We start from the raw sequence: 17048 nt of genomic DNA, 5'->3' as shown, positions 1-17048 counted from the left end.
TCTTCTGGCACCCAAATACAGTTCAATACTATGTTCTTCTAATGAAGACCCTTTGTTCCAGAAGGGAAAATTTCTTTTCCCCCACCAGCCTTTTTCACAGAAATGCTTTTTTATGAAAGTTTGAGTAACACTTCAAAACTGAAACGTTTTGAAAAAGTGTTCTGTCACCTGGGCCTGGGTTGTAAGGTTTCTTGTGCCAGCAGTACTTAATCTGCTCTCTTGCTGTGGCTCTGGAAACTTTCCCTTCGGGAAGGCATTGTTTCATTCTCTGCCAGCTTAGTACCACTTTTTGTCTCTTTAAGCATACTGGAAGTACTAGAGACTGGCATAAAACTGTCTAGGGTCTGAGAGATGCTAGCAATTTAACTGCATTTTATATACTTTTTGCAGAAAATTTTGAGGTAGAGATAAGATTTCACACTAGTTTCATAACTAGCTGATGTCACAAACCTCCTGTCTTTTCTGTTTATTTTGGCAAGTGGTGTTCTTAATGGTTGCACCTTTTGTAAAACAGGAGGAGTCTGTTTACTTCAGTTTTTTTTCTTTTCATGAAGTTAATTCACTAATGTCTTTCAGTCACATCTGCATTTTAATATCTGTAATAGTGGAAATACTTTACAGGAAAGGAGAGCTCGGTAGCCGTTGTAAAGCAGAGTTAATTGTTTCATAGGGAGGACAGTCAGTACTTGATTGTCTACCTGTGTAATGTTGATATACTAATTGTGTTGGTATCAAATCCTAAAGTTTCTCAGAACTATCTATCAGATTTTAGAACTTAGGATCAAAATGCAAAACAGTTTTTGCTTTGGCCTGGCTTAGCGTAGTGACCGTATCAGTCAGAGGGTTTTTTAGACCCATTTCCAGCCCTGATAATGTCTTGTCATATACCTCATCCTTCTGCATCTCCTTTTTTCTCCAGTTTTCATAATGCCTTAATCCAGACTTGCTGCTTTGACCATTCTCTTGTTTGCTTTCCATATTCACTTGTTCAGCTTTATCACCTTCCTCAAAGGTTTTGTCTGTATAGTGTTTCCCTTTAGCTACTTGGGCAAGAAACCAAGGGAGTTGACATGACAGCTGTTTCCTGGAGTATCTTGGCTTTTTTTTGATTTTACACAGGGAAATGACACTATCAAAAGTCCCTAGAGAATGTGTGGTAGTTTAATTATAGTCCCAGGAAATAAGAGACAAAACCTGTTTTTATGGATGGAAGAATGTGTATATATTAATATGTATGTATTAGTGTGTATATACCCATCTGCTGGCAGTTGACACTGGCATGTTCATTTAAAAATCAAAAAAAAAAAAAGCACAGTTGAGTCAGTGACACTGCATTGAGATGGAATATGTTGAATAGTTCCTTCTTCTAGATGTTGAATACATGCTGCTGGTATGTGTGCCTGAGACTAGTATTTCTAGTGATAACTACATGATAAATATGCAACTGTGCTTCAGTATCTATATATAACGTACTTTTCTGGTTCTTATAACTTATAATTTCCTGTTAGTTTGTATAAAGACAGCTTTTTCTTTTAATTAGTATACTGTGGTGTTTCACCGTTTCTGTGGGGTGCATTTGGAAGGGTGCTGATTAACACGTGCTTAAACTAGAGGTTTAACTTTCTTATTGAGAGCTGCTATTAAACTGGCTTTCAGGTCAGTACATGTAAACAGGTGTGCAGTCAGTGTTACCATTTAAAAGTCAGAGGCTAAGACAAATCCTTTCCCTGTCCTTTATGTTTAAATTAGTCTTTTGTTTCTTTGGAGCAAAATGGGCAAATAGGATTTAGAGTATTATTAGAATCATTATATCACTGTCGTTGGTCCTGGGGTTGCCAGGCCTTTTCTGATTATCAGATGCAACAAATGACGTCCAATTTTATTGACCAGTTTGGCTTCAACGATGAGAAGTTTGCTGATCAAGATGACATCGGCAAGTGAGTATAACATTATACTGGCTTTGAATATAATCTCAGGCATTTCCTTATTGTGCATTTCACTGTGGTTTTGCTGATGCCTTTACTGATGTGAGGCAGTTGCCAGTCACGTGTCTTTTTGTACCATCTATGTGCATTGATAGAAACCTCCCTTTACAGTTCCTAGGGGAAAGCAACAGCTTATCTTCCATTTCTAACGTCCTGGTTGTGCCAACATGAGAACGCAGTGCTTGGAATAAATAACTAAATTGTAACTCTGCTTTTGAAAGCTGTGTCTGTCCAATGACATGGCATTGCTGGGAGTGCTTTCACTTTCCCTGTGCCTCAAAGTGATTTCCTCCCCCGCCCCTCACTGAATCTATGTACCAGACCAGATGAATAGCCCTATTTTTAAGTTTTCCTGGAAAAGATGACAGGAACAACATGTCTGTGACTGTACTTTTCTGTAGGGCACAGTAAAAGGAAGGGCATCGTAAATCTACCTTTGTTTTCAAGGTTAAGGTAGTTAAGATGCATTTCAACAAATAGGGTAAGTGATGAGGAAATGAGAACAGTCTCGGTCAGATTTAAAAAAAAAAAAAAAACACAAAAAAAAACCCACACCACTGAAAAAAACCCACCCCAAACACAACAAAAACACTCCATGCACCATACCCAAACTGATCGCTTCAGTTTGAAGTAAACTGATGCCATAATGGAAAAGGGAACAATGGGAGTTCTTGCTAAGAATCAATTTGATCTTGATTTTTGTAAGAATTCATGGCTTGGGATGTGGAACCATGCAGATAAAGTAATGAGTGTTACTTGAAGATGGTTTCTAGAAGGGCAAAAGACAGTAAAACGTGTTGGTGCTCTTCTGTAAGATGTTAAGTGATAGTTGATCGAAGCTTGACTGAAGCTGCCTTTTTACCCCACGTAATCTGCTGAGATTATAGATTAAGGTAGGAGAGAGGAAGCAACTGAGGTTACTCGCTAACTTTGTTAGAAGCAAGTGGATTTTGGCAAGGATAGATGTTGAAATTCCTTTTAAAATCATGCCTTTGGTAGTGTACAGTCTTGGTGGAAAGATGACTACTTGTGTAAGCAGATCTCTTGAGATTTGTGATAGATATACTGATAAACTGAATTAAGATGTAGACAAAATTACTTTGAAGCTATGGCTTTTGTGTAAGAATCAGTTGCAGTTTAAATTACCTGCTTACTGTTGTGCAGTAATACGGTCACACTTAGAACTAATGTTCCGGTAGACCACTTACCTTGCTCCCTGCTTCGAAATGCAGTGAGGGTTAGAGGAAAAGTAGTACATGCTCTGCTGAATGCACTGCTATATGTGGCTAGAGAAAGAATGTATTAACTCTTCTGAAAGTCTGGTAGAATTTCCCATCTTTTCCTCCCCTCTCTTTTTGCTTCCCCTGGAGATTTAGTTTGCCTAATGCTATTTTTAGTCTTAAGACATGTTTGTAATTACTTCAATGAAACTGCTTGATAGCTTAATATGTGAAGATGTGTAAAGCCTAATTAGCGTATAGTTTGGGAAAAAACCTTCAGTGACTGGTTTAAAAAAAAAGATTACTTTTTTCTTTAGGAAGCAGAAGTTGATATTATGCTTTTTGCTTTCTCTTTTCCTGTTGAGAAGGTCTTTGTGTAGAGTGGTGAAATCAGAAGGTGTAAGAATTGCTAACACAGATCTCTGCAGGATTTTGAGCTGCATCATGGTACACCAGTCAGATTAGGCGTTGTTTAGGCCTAGGTTTTTTTCCTACAGTATTTGAGGTTTGCGTATATCTGCTCAGTTATGCTTCCTTAGGCTTGATGCATCTTCACAGTTAACTATGGAGTAGAGACAATATTGTTCTGTATTTTCATTGAAAATATTTCACAGTAAGAAAAATCACGTGAATGCCAGGCCTCCTTAATGTGGAATTTGACTGTTTTATGCTGGAAACTACTTTGTTTTTTAATCTTACGTTTTTGAATTACTGGAAAATGAGAAACATAAGAGAAATGAAATGTCTTCATGACACAATACAACATCTTGTTTTATTGCATACATCTGTATTTTGTTGTAGTGTTTCTTTTGATCGGGTCTCAGACATCAACTTTACCCTCAATACGAATGAAAGTGTAAGTATGTGTTCTTGTACCATCGGAAAAATTGCTGTCTTTGAAACTTCGGCATGATCTCAGAGTTTTGGTGGTGGTTGTTACATCTACTCCTCTGATGTGTAATCTTTAGAGAAGAACTACTCTACCTTGTTCCTGTATCATGAGATTTTTTTTCTAATTGGAAGACACCGTTGTTCTTTGACCAGTATTAAACAGAATTGCTTCTAATTTATATGGCCAGGTTCAAGAACAGGTTTGGATCTGACCTGTGTGTATTGCACACTTGTGTTTTATGGGTAGAAACTATTTCAGTCTTGCAACGAGATTGTGGTGACAGGGAAGTAAGGACAGTCTTTAACCCTAGATGTTACTTGTCAGTTGAGCTGAAACGAACCTCACTAAGGAAAATAAAGCTGGAGCACTTGGTGGTCTGAAAAGCTCTTCAGTGTCATTCCTGCATGCCATCCTTAAACGTGATGGAAACTCCTAGCCGTTCTTTGTCAGCCCACTTGGCTTGTTAGCAGCTGAGGAAAACAAGCACTGAGTAAAACAAGAACTGAGTATTTCCTTGATAAGCTTTAAGTTGTTAAGATATTATGGTTTTCTGCTGCTTTTAGAGAATTATTTCCCCCCCCACACACACATGCTGGTTTAAGATTCTATTCAGAATAGTCATGTATTTCCAAAATGTTTACTGATGTAACTAGGACGATTAATCATAAATACAGATTTTATACTTTTGCTGTGTTTAGGGCAATATAGCCTTGTTTGAGGCATGCTGTAAGGAGCGGATACAGCAGTTTGATGATGGTGGCTCTGATGAAGAAGACATTTGGGAAGAAAAACATATTGCCTTTACACCAGAGTCCCAGAGGCGTTCCAGGTAGGAAATGCGGTTTTCATCCAAGTAGCGGTATAGTGAGCCCGCAGTACTGAGCCCATGTCTTCTGCTTCAGGCTGACTGTTAGTACAGGCTGTCCAGCATAACTGGCAATTTCCATTCTGTGGAGAAATGAGTAGGGGCATGGCTGTAGTGTCTGTCATCCCATAATCTGCAGAAGATGGCAACAGCTCTCCTGCCTACTCGGCTTTTTCTGCACTTGAGCTTTTGTAGCTTACTCTTTTCCTGATGCTTACTCTTTTCCTCTGCTTTTAAACCTGCTCAGCCATTCTTCCCTTGGGCAAGGCAGTCTGGCTCCACACCTCTGTAGGCCTTGTTGTGCTCTCTACAGTACCAGTGTGGCTGTGGGGAAAACTGCACAGGGAGCTGCTCTGAGGGGAAGGGCCATCTGGTCCCCAAAACTCTCAGGGCTGTGCTTGGTGCTGAACTTTGTCCCAGGGTAGTCTTGGTTTCTCTGACCTTCTTGTGGCTTGAGTCACAAACTTGATCGCTTCTTCCCTTCCAACCTTCAAAATGCTTGTTGCTAATACCTTCTGTACAAACAATTATTTTGCCTGATGGTGTTGTGGTTACTTAATGGGATGCGTTTCAGGGATAGCCTTACCTTCTTACAACACCTTGGGTTTTTTTGTTAGTTGCACTTACCAGGAAGGGAGAGGTGCCCATAGGGTTTAAAGCGTGTATGTAGTTAGAAGATGGACTGGAATACTGTTGGGGAGATTACTTTAAAATAGGCTTGTTGCTGGGGTTTAATATAAATCAAGTTCTGTCTTGTTAAATCAGTGTTGAAGAGTTTGTATTTCAGCACTTCCGTTTAGTGTGAAGAGACCAAATAGGCCAGCAATCTCTGTACGCAAATCTGATTCCTTACTTTCCTTTTTTGCTCCCTTTTGCATGTCAAGAATAAAACTAATTTTTGTCTCTTGCCTGCAGATGGGGGGGAAGAGATAGCCTCTTTACATGATCAAGTGAGAAACCTTAAACCTTGGGGTTTTGAGAGCAATGAGAATACTAACAGCCAACAAATTATACCTCAGTTAATCCAACAGAAATGATAGCTGTTGTAATTCTCTGTAGCCTCAAACTCTCCAGTATTGTGCCCAGGGTCTGACACTGAACACAGAATGTAAACTATCTCTTTGTATTTTAAGTTCGGGCAGTACAGACAGTGAAGAAAGCACGGATTCTGAAGAAGAGGATGGAACAAAACAAGACTTGTTTGAATCTCACACCAATACAGAGGACAAAATGGAAGTAGACTTAAGTGAACGTACGTAGCATCTTTCCAGCTGCTTTGAGTTATAGGAAGGCGTTAGATCTAGCAGTCTTATTTTGTAGGAGTTCTCTTCATTTACTATTTTTATTCCAACTGTCTTAATAAAGTAGTCTTTCTCACTGTAAAGACTGCTTGCCACAGAGCATGCAAATAAATGTTGGGAAGTTAGAATTCCTTACGTGTCTTGAGTTAAGTTACTTAATCTCTCTAAAATTCATGTTTCTACTTTTCAAGAGGAAAAAAAAAGGAAGAGGAATCAGAAAGGGAAGGATGCAATGTAATAATATATACATCTTGAATGCCTGCAAAAGTAATAGGTGGTTAATCTCCGAATCTAAAATATGGTTATTTTTACTGGAAGCCTTTCAGACCACATTTTCAACTAACAATGCTCTTGTTTTAAAAAAAGAAAGCAAAGAAGCCAGGTGAATTTGCATTGGTCTGGTTTCATGTGTGAATAAAAGATGTGCATCAGTAGACTCTTTACGTGGAGGCGTAACTGATGTAATTGGTTTAAAAATTTTCACGTTCAAGTCACAGTAGACTAAACTGGCTTTAGTTAAACTAAAGTGGCAATATCTGTAGGTAAAAGCCCTGTGTTATCTAGACTGTAAGGAATTACATTAAAATAGAAGAAGTTAAGGGTTTTCTTTTCTTTTGTCAGATTGGTGTCGTTGGCATCTGTGTGTCAAACAAGTTTTGATCCATGTGGGTCTCCTCCCATATCTGCCTGGGTTGGAATTTCTAATTGCTAGTCAGAGCTTCCTTTTCAGCCTGTTTTTTTGTATGTAAGTGTTAATGAAAAACGTATTTCCCTTGGGTAGGTGAAGTATTTTGAATTGACCTATCCTAAATTAGATGCTGTTAAGTCACAGTTGCTCTAAAATTTAAAATCCTGATAAATATTTTAAGTTGTAAAAAGCCTTAAACTTTTCTGAAACTTAGCAGTGGTGTTAGTGCATGAGAACTTTAGACTGCCCATACCTTAGTTGACATGCTCATTTTCTGTGTTCAGAAAAATGTGCATAGGAAACTGAAAAAGGGATTAAAATTCTTTTAAGTTTTTTTTACTATTGTAGAAATTAGTCTTGAAAAAATAAAAACATTATGTTTGTTTAAAGAATGAAGCGGGATTGTGCTTGTGATGTAGTATGGTTTGTTGTTTTTGTTCTTCAGATATTTTTTTTTATTATTATTAGCAGGATACTTGAGTTACTGTTTTTAAAATTCTGCTTTACTAGCAGAATTTCTGGTTTAGGGAATGCTTTTGTTTTTTTAACAGTTTATAGAGGATTCTTCCGCATGTGCTTTAAAGTCTAGTTATGAATTTTTATACTTTTTGGAATGTACATGTAGAGAATCAGTGCGTTAGGCATATGTGCACTTGTGTTCTTTTATTTAGATTTGTTCCTAATGAACTTGTTGATGGTTTTTCAGCACCGAACTGGTCAGCTAACTTTGATGTACCCATGGAGACGGCACATGGTGCCAATCTGGATTCTGTTGGGTCTGATGTGTGGAGTACGGAAGAACCTATGCCGGCAAAAGAAACTGGCTGGGCTTCCTTTTCTGAGTTCACGTCCTCTTTGAGGTAAGAATGTTGCAATTCAGGACAACCTTTGTTTCCTTTACCCAAGACTGTTGGTATTGTTCTGATGGAATAAAAAGTGTAGTGTCAAAAGGGCCCCCCCCCCCAGTGTTTTATAACAGCATGTCTGTATGATCTATGTCATAGCAGGCTTCTGTAGGATGGATGGACCCTAGTGTGTCGTTGGCTTAGAGGGTGTTTGAAGAATAATTGCATTTTTTAATATTGTCGTGACCAGGATTTGGGCAGTGATTTTTCTTATTTTTGTAGTGTAGACTGAACCTAGCGAAGAGTTGAACATCAACTGTTGAATTTAAAGGTCGTAATGTCTATGACGTTTCTGTTTCATGGATGTTATAAAACAAGTGGGTTTGGCGCTTTGTGAGTTTTTTGAAAACTCACATGGTTATGTAGCTGTGATATCTAGGTTAGGTAGTTCTGTGCTATTTTGAGAATGCCAGAAATACAGCTCCCTTTCTTGGCTTGAATGCTACACGAAAAAATAGCTGAAGTCTTCTGTGTAAGTACCTAATTGTATAGATGTAAATTCTGAGTTGCCAAATACTAGCAGTCAAGAACTGATTCATTCTTCAGTCAGACTCTTCCTTTTATACATCTGGCTTTCAGTTGTCTGTCTGGCGCTAAACAGCTTGGGTATAAAGTACAGTTTTTCCAACACAAACCAGCATATTGTTTCATGCTTGAGGCAGATAAGTTGATGATGATTACGGGTTTAGAAAATGAAGACTTGGAGTTGCCACATTAGCGGGTAGAAAAGACATAAATGGTGAGAAGTGAAAAAGCTCAGAACTAAACCCATGTAGTTATACTGTATATACAACTAAGTAGTAAAGTCACTTCTGTAGTCGATGGTGAGGACTGCGTTGGCGGTCTCAGCAGGGAACCATTTTTCAAGTTGCAAAGAGTGCATTTACAAAGTCAGTTAATGTCGGAAGCGGAAGGAGCCAGGGGTACTCGTATGCCTGATTTACGAGGGACATGTCCACTACTACTTGTAATCAAACCAAATAAAACAAGTAAATATAAACCCACCACCAACAGTTCTGGTGGATTTTGCATCACTAAAGTGTTTAGCGTGTCTTCCAAGACTCCTACAAATAAGCCTGCTGTCATTCAGGTTTCAGTAGACTTCTAGGCCATTTAGCTTTGCTACAGAACTAAAAATCCTGTTGTAAGAACATTTCATTCTGCTATTCAGAAACGTTACTGAAGCTTTTTTACTTTGTATTTGAAGCTCAAAAGATTCCTTAAGAAGTAACTCTCCTGTGGAAATGGAAACAAACACAGACCCAGTTGATCCCTTGAGTGCAAATGTAACTGCTCTTGCAACACAGCTGGAGAGTAAGTACGCTGCATTCAGAAATGCAAACAAATGACTTTTAATAGTTTTACCTGAGAAAGATCTCCCTGAACTTGAAAATTCAGGTTTCCAGAGACCTCATCTGGCTTGCTCTGTTCTGCCAGGTAATGAAAATGATTTGTCAAAAGAATGTGTGCACTACTATAGTTTTCTATTTAAAACAGGGGGCAGCATTATCATTAGCTCTGAAAAGCGGGCGCATCGTGAAGAGAAAAGCATTATAAGGAAGCCAAGTGTGTTCTGTTAGAGGAGCCACACCTGTGGCAGCGCTTTGCTGAGCTGGTTTAGCCTCCAGCCTCTTCTGATGCGGCCATAGGCCAGTAGCCTCAACATGTTCAGATTTTCCCCTTCTGCTCATTCCTTTCCAAGTCACCTTCACTATGCATGCGCTAATTCTTTCTTCTACATGTATGAACTGAATAAATGCCAAAGGTGCTAATTAGCTCTTTGTATATACAATTAACAGACAGAACAAGAAGTGCGGAGAAGTCCAGGGAGAATGGACTTCCCAAAGGCTTGTCTGTACTTGGAAACTTACTGTCAAGTTTGTGCTCTGTGGGCTTGTGTTATAAACTTGACTGTACAGAAAAAGCAGTATGTGACAGTAATCGGACTGAAGTCTTGTTCAGGCAAGCCTGATGCAGTAACCATTGTCAATCTAAACCACCGTGTGGCTTGCAAATGGGAAAAAAAAATTGGAGAACGTGACTTTTCCTTAAGCCATCTGTAAGAAGCGGTTACGCTCTGTATATATGTATAGTGGGCATCGCAGCAAGGTGTCTTTGCAAAAGTGTGCGCAAAACTGCGGCAATAGCGTGGTGGTTGTATTGGCTGGTATGCTTGCTCATGGAGTTCAAATGTAAGCAGCCGTGTGCTCACTCTCTTCTGTGTATCTAGCCCCAGGTAGCGTTGCTATGGAGGCCAGCTCCGATGGGGAGGACGATGCAGAAAATGCGGACAAGGTAACGGAAACAGTGATGAACGGCAGCATGAAGGAGACGCTGAGCCTTACCGTAGATGCTAAAACTGAAACGGCTGTGTTCAAAAGGTGAGAATACCAGTTGTCTTCCCACCCTTGTAAAATAAGCACTGTTGATGGAACACTGTCGTCAGAGTTCTTTGCAAGTGACAGTTCCTGGGAACTTAAACTAGAAACCTTCTTCCAAAGTCATTGTTTCGAAATTTTACTTCCAGTTAGTTACCGTGACATACAACTTCGCATATGAGCCTGCCTTTCAGCAGAGGATTATTAGTGGAAGACTGGCGCGATAACTTTTGACCCCGATGCGCATTATCATGTATTTTTAATGTACAGTTATTCTTTACTGTACAGTTAATTGCATGTCAAAGCTAAGCTTTTTAGATTTTGCACAGAATTGTTAGATTCGGGTTGGAATTCCATCCCTCATCCAGGATGGTGGAGGACAGGAGGTGAGGGCCAGCCAGGCACTGCTCTTGGGAATAATTCGTCCGACACTTGGGGTGATCACTCTTGGTGGTATGAATGAGGGAGTCGGATCTGTTCTGGACTACAGGTGGCACACAGCATCCTAGAATAGCCAGAAGAACAAACTCCTTAATGTTGTTACCTTCTGATACAGTGTGTTTGACTGGGGAATAGCTGTCTTTCAGTATGGTTACATTCCATATTGCATACATCAACACCGTAACCCTTTTATAGGGATAAAGCACACTTCCATTTCATCTACTTCAGATCTCGCCTACTGAGATCTTGGTGTACTGTATTTAGTATCAAGTATTTACGTAGGGAAGTTAAGGGCTACAAACAGTCTGACCTGCAAAAATAATTCTGGGTTTATTAACGGAAGCTGGTGTGTGTTCTCTTTCCCCCACCCCCCTCCCCCACCATCTTGACAAAGCAGAACATCCTAAACATCGTACTGGCATTTTGACATGCAACTCTCTTATTATTCTTTTAGAAGAATTTTCTAGTGTCTGTCACTGTTCTAACTTTGAATATTGAAAAGAATTGGCCGTGTATCTTGGAAATTGCTTAAAAAAAAAAAAATCCCCGTCCATTTCAGTAGGAAAAGCTTTCCTGTGTTAGTCCTTACGCTGCTCTTTTAAATTCGTTCTGCTTTGTCCTGTTAGTGGTAGAGTAGGTAAGTGCTCTTCGTTTTGGATGGTTTGGAAATTGAAACGTAACAGCTTTCAGTCACTCTTGCTTCCATCCTTTTGGGTATCGAAGCAATAATTAACAACTCTGATCGCTTTTGGCACCTGACCTCTGATGTTCAGTAGGGAGGAGGGAGCATTTGTGACTGCACAGCACTTGTGAATCAAGCGGCACGGTTAGAGGAACTGAGCCAAAGCAGCGCAGAGCAGGATTGGGACTCGGTGCAGACTGGTGTGGCCTGGAAACCACAGTGCCTTGCTGACCCAGGAAGTGATGCAGCTCCTCTCCAGTTTATTCTGTATTTTGGGGAACGCTTTTACATGGTCTGTGCTCCTGTTGTGTTAACGTTTACAGTTGGATTTCGTTATCCACAGTGGTTTTACATTTCTCCTTACACTGCTGTAGTTCACATGCGCTTGAAAATTCTGTGACTTCTGATACCGGTACGAAAGCTAGTAAGAGGCAGCAGCATGTGGCGGAGGTTCCTGCCCGCCTTCAGGGAGTTACCTGCTTGAGCTGTGGAGTAAGTACCTCAGTTCTTGTAGTTAAAAGGGCACAGAGGTGCGAAGGGACACAGTATCGTAGAATTGCCCAGGTCAGAAGGGTCTTCAGAGACCATCTGGTCCAGGTTTTTGTGGGAATGAGGTTACCTAGCACTCTGGCCAGTCACATCTTAGAAACCGCTTAGCAGTGGGGGTGCTGGGATCTCGATTTAGACGGGGGAGATTAAGGAAGTAGAGGAGGAGGCTGAAAGGTGAGGTCTTTAATGCAGAGGCTGTTCTACTCTGATAAAGGTGTGTGGCCTCATACTGAGTCACTGCTCACGCTGGCGTCTTAAAGCCAATTCTTAAATGTGCCAAAACGACAAATGGGAGAGTAAAGTAGTAATTCCTTTGGAATAAATACCTAAAGCAATGCTGGGGAAAAAAAAGGTCTGGATTAAGGGACATTTAGAGTAGTGAGAGGAGGTCCTACTCTGCCCTGTATACCTGGCGAAGTGGATTCTTCCAGACCTAAGTTTCATATAGTCCGCTGCCAGTGGAAAACCGACGGTGGCGAAGTCGGCGTTGAGGGGAGGAAGACCATCAGAAGCGCAGTGTTGAATTTTTGAAGAACTGTGAAGGACAAAAATGTGGTTTCTGAACTTAGTTCAAAACTGAGAATGAGAAGGGAAGAATGACAGCAGAGACTGCCCCTTTTACACATTTAAAACATTAGAAGACCAGTTCTGATTGTGATGGTGACTATTTTATTTTGAACTAATACAGAGAGCATCAAGGCAAATGAGATGTGGAGATCAGGTGAGGAAAACTGGATCTTGGTGAGAGATGGCAATGCAAAAGCCATTATTTTTAGAGGCTCTGCAGATATAAGGAGGCATGGGGCGAAAGAGAAGGATTTGTTGAAATGTAACGGATCCATTGAAAGATGGACTGTAAAAATGGGAAGAAAAATCAGCAGTGGCTTTAAAATGTTCCTGACTTCTTGGATAGATTTGTTGCCAAAGAGGTGCAAGATGTTTGTCTACTTCAAAGCTACCTTATAACTATCTCTTGCAGGTATATGGTCAAATTTGTATTCCGGTGCACTCATGGTGGTGTGGCTGAGGTGGGAGAGGGTGGAATAGAGAGGCAGAAAAGCTTTAATTTGGAGGCAAACAAGTATTTGTTCACCAATGACTTTTGAGGCTGCCTAGTTATGTGGTAATGTCTTACGCAGTGAGCGTACTGCTCTTCCACCAACCTATGGTTTTGTCTGAGACGAAGTTCATGAAGTAGATTGGGCTGCAGTCTTAGTCCTGCGGAACCCACACATTGTATTTCACTGTGGAGTTATGAGGGAGTTCAATAAAAACGGTGGTGAGTTTATGATTCTGCTGATGTTTCATGGACAGACTATTAATGCCAGTTTCTGAGGAATCTTGAACTTCTCTTATACTTTCTTCCATTTTTGCATACTTCTGGCTTCAGAGTGTTGAAATCCTATCGGTATGTATAGTCAAGGATCATGACTGTGATTGTTACCACTCCAGGCATCACACGCATTCCTTATTTCCTTTCCGATCTTATTTGTAACCACTGTGTTTCCTGCTCTTTTATCCAGTTGAGTTTTATGGGATGTAACCACCGGTGCATTATTAGGCATTTGTGAAGTCTAGAGCCATGTGCTTGATCTTCATGTTGCAATCATAACTTAAAATCCATTTGCATGTGAAATATGGACCCATCCCCGTTTTCTCCTGTTGCTTGAAATTTCACTGTAAGTAAGCTTAAGAATTAAATAACTTCTTTGCTTTTTTCTTTTCAAGTGAGGAAGGAAAACTGTCTACCTCACAGGATGCTTCTTGTAAATATGTAGTAGAAGAGAATGCAGAGGTTGCAGAAGAGGCTCCTTCAGCTCTGCAGCCTGCTAACAGCAGTCCAGAACAGAGGTAACTGCGTTCAAGGATGCTTTCAATCCTCTAAATAGCAGTTTGCGTGTTTTCCTAATTGGATTGATCTGAAGAGATTAATGAATTCCAGTTACCGGGTCTGCGTTCAGATCAATCAAAACATGTGCTTGCATCTGTTTTTTAAAATTCAAACAAGTTATGGTTTCTGTTGATTCTAAGACCGAGTTGTCAAAAACTTATTTGCCTTTACTACTTGTCTTGCCAGGTGTTGTAAATACTCTCTTGGTTTTGTGATATGTCATCAAGCTAGAGTAGTGAATTGATACGCTTACAAAAACGATGATTAAAAAAAAAAGTTAGGGGAATAAGTTTGTCCTGCACACTTACGTAAGTTGGGTCTACCAGTTTTTCATTCTGTACTGCAGAACTGTTCGTAGGGCGTCTGCTAGTGCAGTTGTACAGAAGGGAAATGGTGTCTTAAGTCACGCTGGATTGATTGTGAATCTGTTACTGCTTGCACTCTTGTCGTCATCTGGTATTAATCTGAATGCTTGCAGATTTGGAGATCTTTTCGAAGTACATAAATAATTCGCTTCAAATAAAACTTGCCTGAAATACGGAGCAGCCTGGATTGCTCAGCATGCTTACTGGAGGAAATGAGGCATTTTTCCTTAGCAGCTTGGCTACTAGCGCAGTGTTGGAGACTAGTAATTCAAGATTCAGTTGAGGGAAGAGCTACTAAAGCAAGCTGCTTTTGCATAAATTTGTTTCTTTTAAATTGTCAGGTAGTGCTGCTTTCTCCAAAAAAAAAAAAAAAAAAAAAAAGGCATTTCGACAGTATTTCTCCTGTTTCATTTCCTGCTAAAGTACTTGTTTGGGGCTTTTTTTTTTTTTTTTGCCTCCCAAGTTACATTGGTGTAGCAACATGCACAATCAACTCTTGTCTAGTATGGCTTCACCAGAATGAAATGCATGTAGGGTGACATAAATCACCAAATGTTAGAAATGCTTAATGCAGATGTCTCCCATCAGCTGGGTTCCAGACTTGAATCGGAGGATTCTTCTTGATCTTAAAAGCCCAAAACCAATGAAGAGCTTAAAGTAGGTGAGAAGATTTCCACCTTTGAAGGCAGTAGTCAGTGAAGCCCTTGTCTAGAACTGAAGCGTTCGTAAGTGCTTTAAGATCAATGCCTAGGCAAGAGTTCACTGGTTTCCTAGCAGAACCGATGGCTTGTTGAACATCAGGTCCAACCTCACCGGCTCGCTTCTCGGTGTGACAGCTAAGGGTGGGTTGCTGCCATTCCCTTTTCCAGACTTAATTCAAGGGTGCCCAGAAGAACTGTGCTGTCTCAAAAGAAAATTCCTGTAAAAGGACAACCTAAGTCCGTATTTACTAAACACTGAGTTAATCAGTAGGGTCTGCTCCCCTTCCTGCAGAGCAGGGCTTGGGTGGGCAGTGCTGTGTATGCTGCCTTCCTGTGTGGGGAGCAGAGTATGTTCCGAATGGGAGCATGTTCTGAAGAGGGCGAGAGGATTTTGCTTAATTAAAAGGAATTCCAGGAGTCACTTTTGCCTTGCAGTATAAACAGGGCTCTGATTCTGAAAACCAGAATTCAGACTGTGTACACACACACACATACTTTCTGAATCTGTATTAAACTAGTTTTAATAGTTTAAAAGCTGTTGGGTTTCTTGACTTTAATAGATTTTAAACTATAATTGGAGAAAGGTGGTATTCCTCACACGAATCCTGTGGAAAAAGTAATAATTCTTACTTTTTATAAGAATTTATATATATATTTTTATAAGCTATAATACATTAATAAACCACTTTGTGGGTGCTATTGAAGACAAAACTGAAATGCTTTTCCAAGGAAAGACTGAGTATAGCTCTGCGCCCAGCGCCCAGCACCCAGCGCTGCCGCTGCGTGTCCTGATCGCAGCGTATGCAGACTAAGAAGGATGCAAGCACGTTTGATAAATTTAGATTCTGGTTTTCAGACTTGTTTGAGCTAGAATGTCTTAACCTCTGTGGTACTGGGTGCTACGCTAAAGCACAGCTGCCTTTTCCTGTAAGCCAGAACCTTCTGCTCTGCATAAATCCCATGAATTTCATCAAGAAGTGGCTTCTCATCGGGAAAAACCCAATCGTCTATGCTGTAGTTCCTGGGTTTCCCCCTTTAAGTGTCTTTCACAGCCTCTTCTTTCCCTGGAGGTACCGGGTTTTATCCCAACAGTGTTTTTAATGCCGGTAAGCGTTGAACTGCAGGGAAGGCTCTGGGTACCAGGCGGTTGCCTGTTCGGTAAAGATGCTTGTCAAAGCCAACAGAGGGCTCCGGCAGCTCGCCGTTGGTGGTCCGGGACATCGGAGGAGCTCCTTCCACTGCCTCCGGCTGGCTTCAGCCAAGCTCGGCACTTTCTCTAAAGGTGGCTGTCACAGCAGATCCTCGTATAAGCGCAGTGTAAATGTCAAGATAAACCTAATTGTGCTTCTGGGGCTCCATGCATGTATGACTAGTGGGAGGAGTCCCCTAGGTAGGTCTTTGGCTGGTGGCCAGCAGCAGTCATCTCTGCCAGGAGCCCTCTTCTGTCACGGATTTTTTTTTTTTTTTTTTTTTTCCCACTTAATAAGTGACTTACTGCCGTGTGACCTGTCAGGCTTGCTCTCCAATGCAGCGCTTGTTTCTTACCTTCCAGGCTGCTCTAAAAAGTGTTTGATTTAGTCTAGTGGTGTCTGTCTTTTGTCTAATGTGTACGTATTTTTTTTAAAAAGTGTTTTTAGAGCTTAGCAGCCAAAGCCTTAGCTAGGGGACTCCTGCTGGTCATGTGCATGTAGAGCACGGACCCAAGAGTGGCTTCTCTGTGATGTACACCATCAGAGAACAGGAGTTACAGGTAACGTTTCTCATGTGTAGTTCCAAACAGTGTTTATATTCTTTAAGGGAATCTTCAAATGTGCTCAGGCTCGCACTGAATGGAAGTTGAGATATTTTTTTTTTGTCACTTGCAATTCTTAACGTTCTCGTGCTCCACTGATTTGATCTCTACATGTGTTAGTCCTGAGCAATTGAGCCTGTGTTTACTCTAAAGTTCTTACCTAGAAATGTATATACGTTGCTGTTTTCACTTTTGCAGGTTTGCTCCTTATTTCCCTCCATGCTTCCAGACCTTTTCATGCTAATGGACTGACATCAAAGTATTGGTGAAATGGCAGTTTGTAATTAGATTAGTAACTAAAGTAGTTTTTTTAAGACACTGCTGTTTTTTCCTGTTGCGTCTTAGCTGATGCACCCTTAAATACTCCTGGCATCACATTTTGCCTCACAGAGT

General features: G+C 40.5%; 1 protein-coding gene across 12 annotated transcripts in view; it reads left to right on the top strand.

The window, feature by feature from the left end:
* The window catches only part of PPP6R3 (protein phosphatase 6 regulatory subunit 3), a 64335-nt gene that overhangs the window by 45394 nt on the left and 1893 nt on the right, over positions 1–17048 (top strand). For 6 of the 12 annotated variants that reach the window (XM_056353285.1, XM_056353279.1, XM_056353283.1 and 3 more), the window contains 9 exons: positions 1840–1937; positions 4007–4061; positions 4796–4926; positions 6096–6214; positions 7658–7811; positions 9064–9170; positions 10087–10237; positions 13297–13314; positions 13635–13757. In XM_056353285.1, the coding sequence (XP_056209260.1) occupies positions 1840–1937; positions 4007–4061; positions 4796–4926; positions 6096–6214; positions 7658–7811; positions 9064–9170; positions 10087–10237; positions 13297–13314; positions 13635–13757 (956 nt within the window). Of the gene's footprint in view, positions 1–1839; positions 1938–4006; positions 4062–4795; positions 4927–6095; positions 6215–6884; positions 7009–7657; positions 7812–9063; positions 9171–10086; positions 10238–13296; positions 13315–13634; positions 13758–17048 lie in introns of those variants that run through there. The other 6 variants (XM_056353288.1, XM_056353287.1, XM_056353289.1 and 3 more) reach the window with 4 other exon arrangements.

The sequence above is a fragment of the Falco biarmicus genome, chromosome 10 (assembly GCF_023638135.1).
Source record: "Falco biarmicus isolate bFalBia1 chromosome 10, bFalBia1.pri, whole genome shotgun sequence".
NCBI lineage: Eukaryota > Metazoa > Chordata > Aves > Falconiformes > Falconidae > Falco > Falco biarmicus.
Note: the sequence above shows the minus strand (reverse complement) of the source record. Positions and strands in the feature narration are given on the sequence as shown.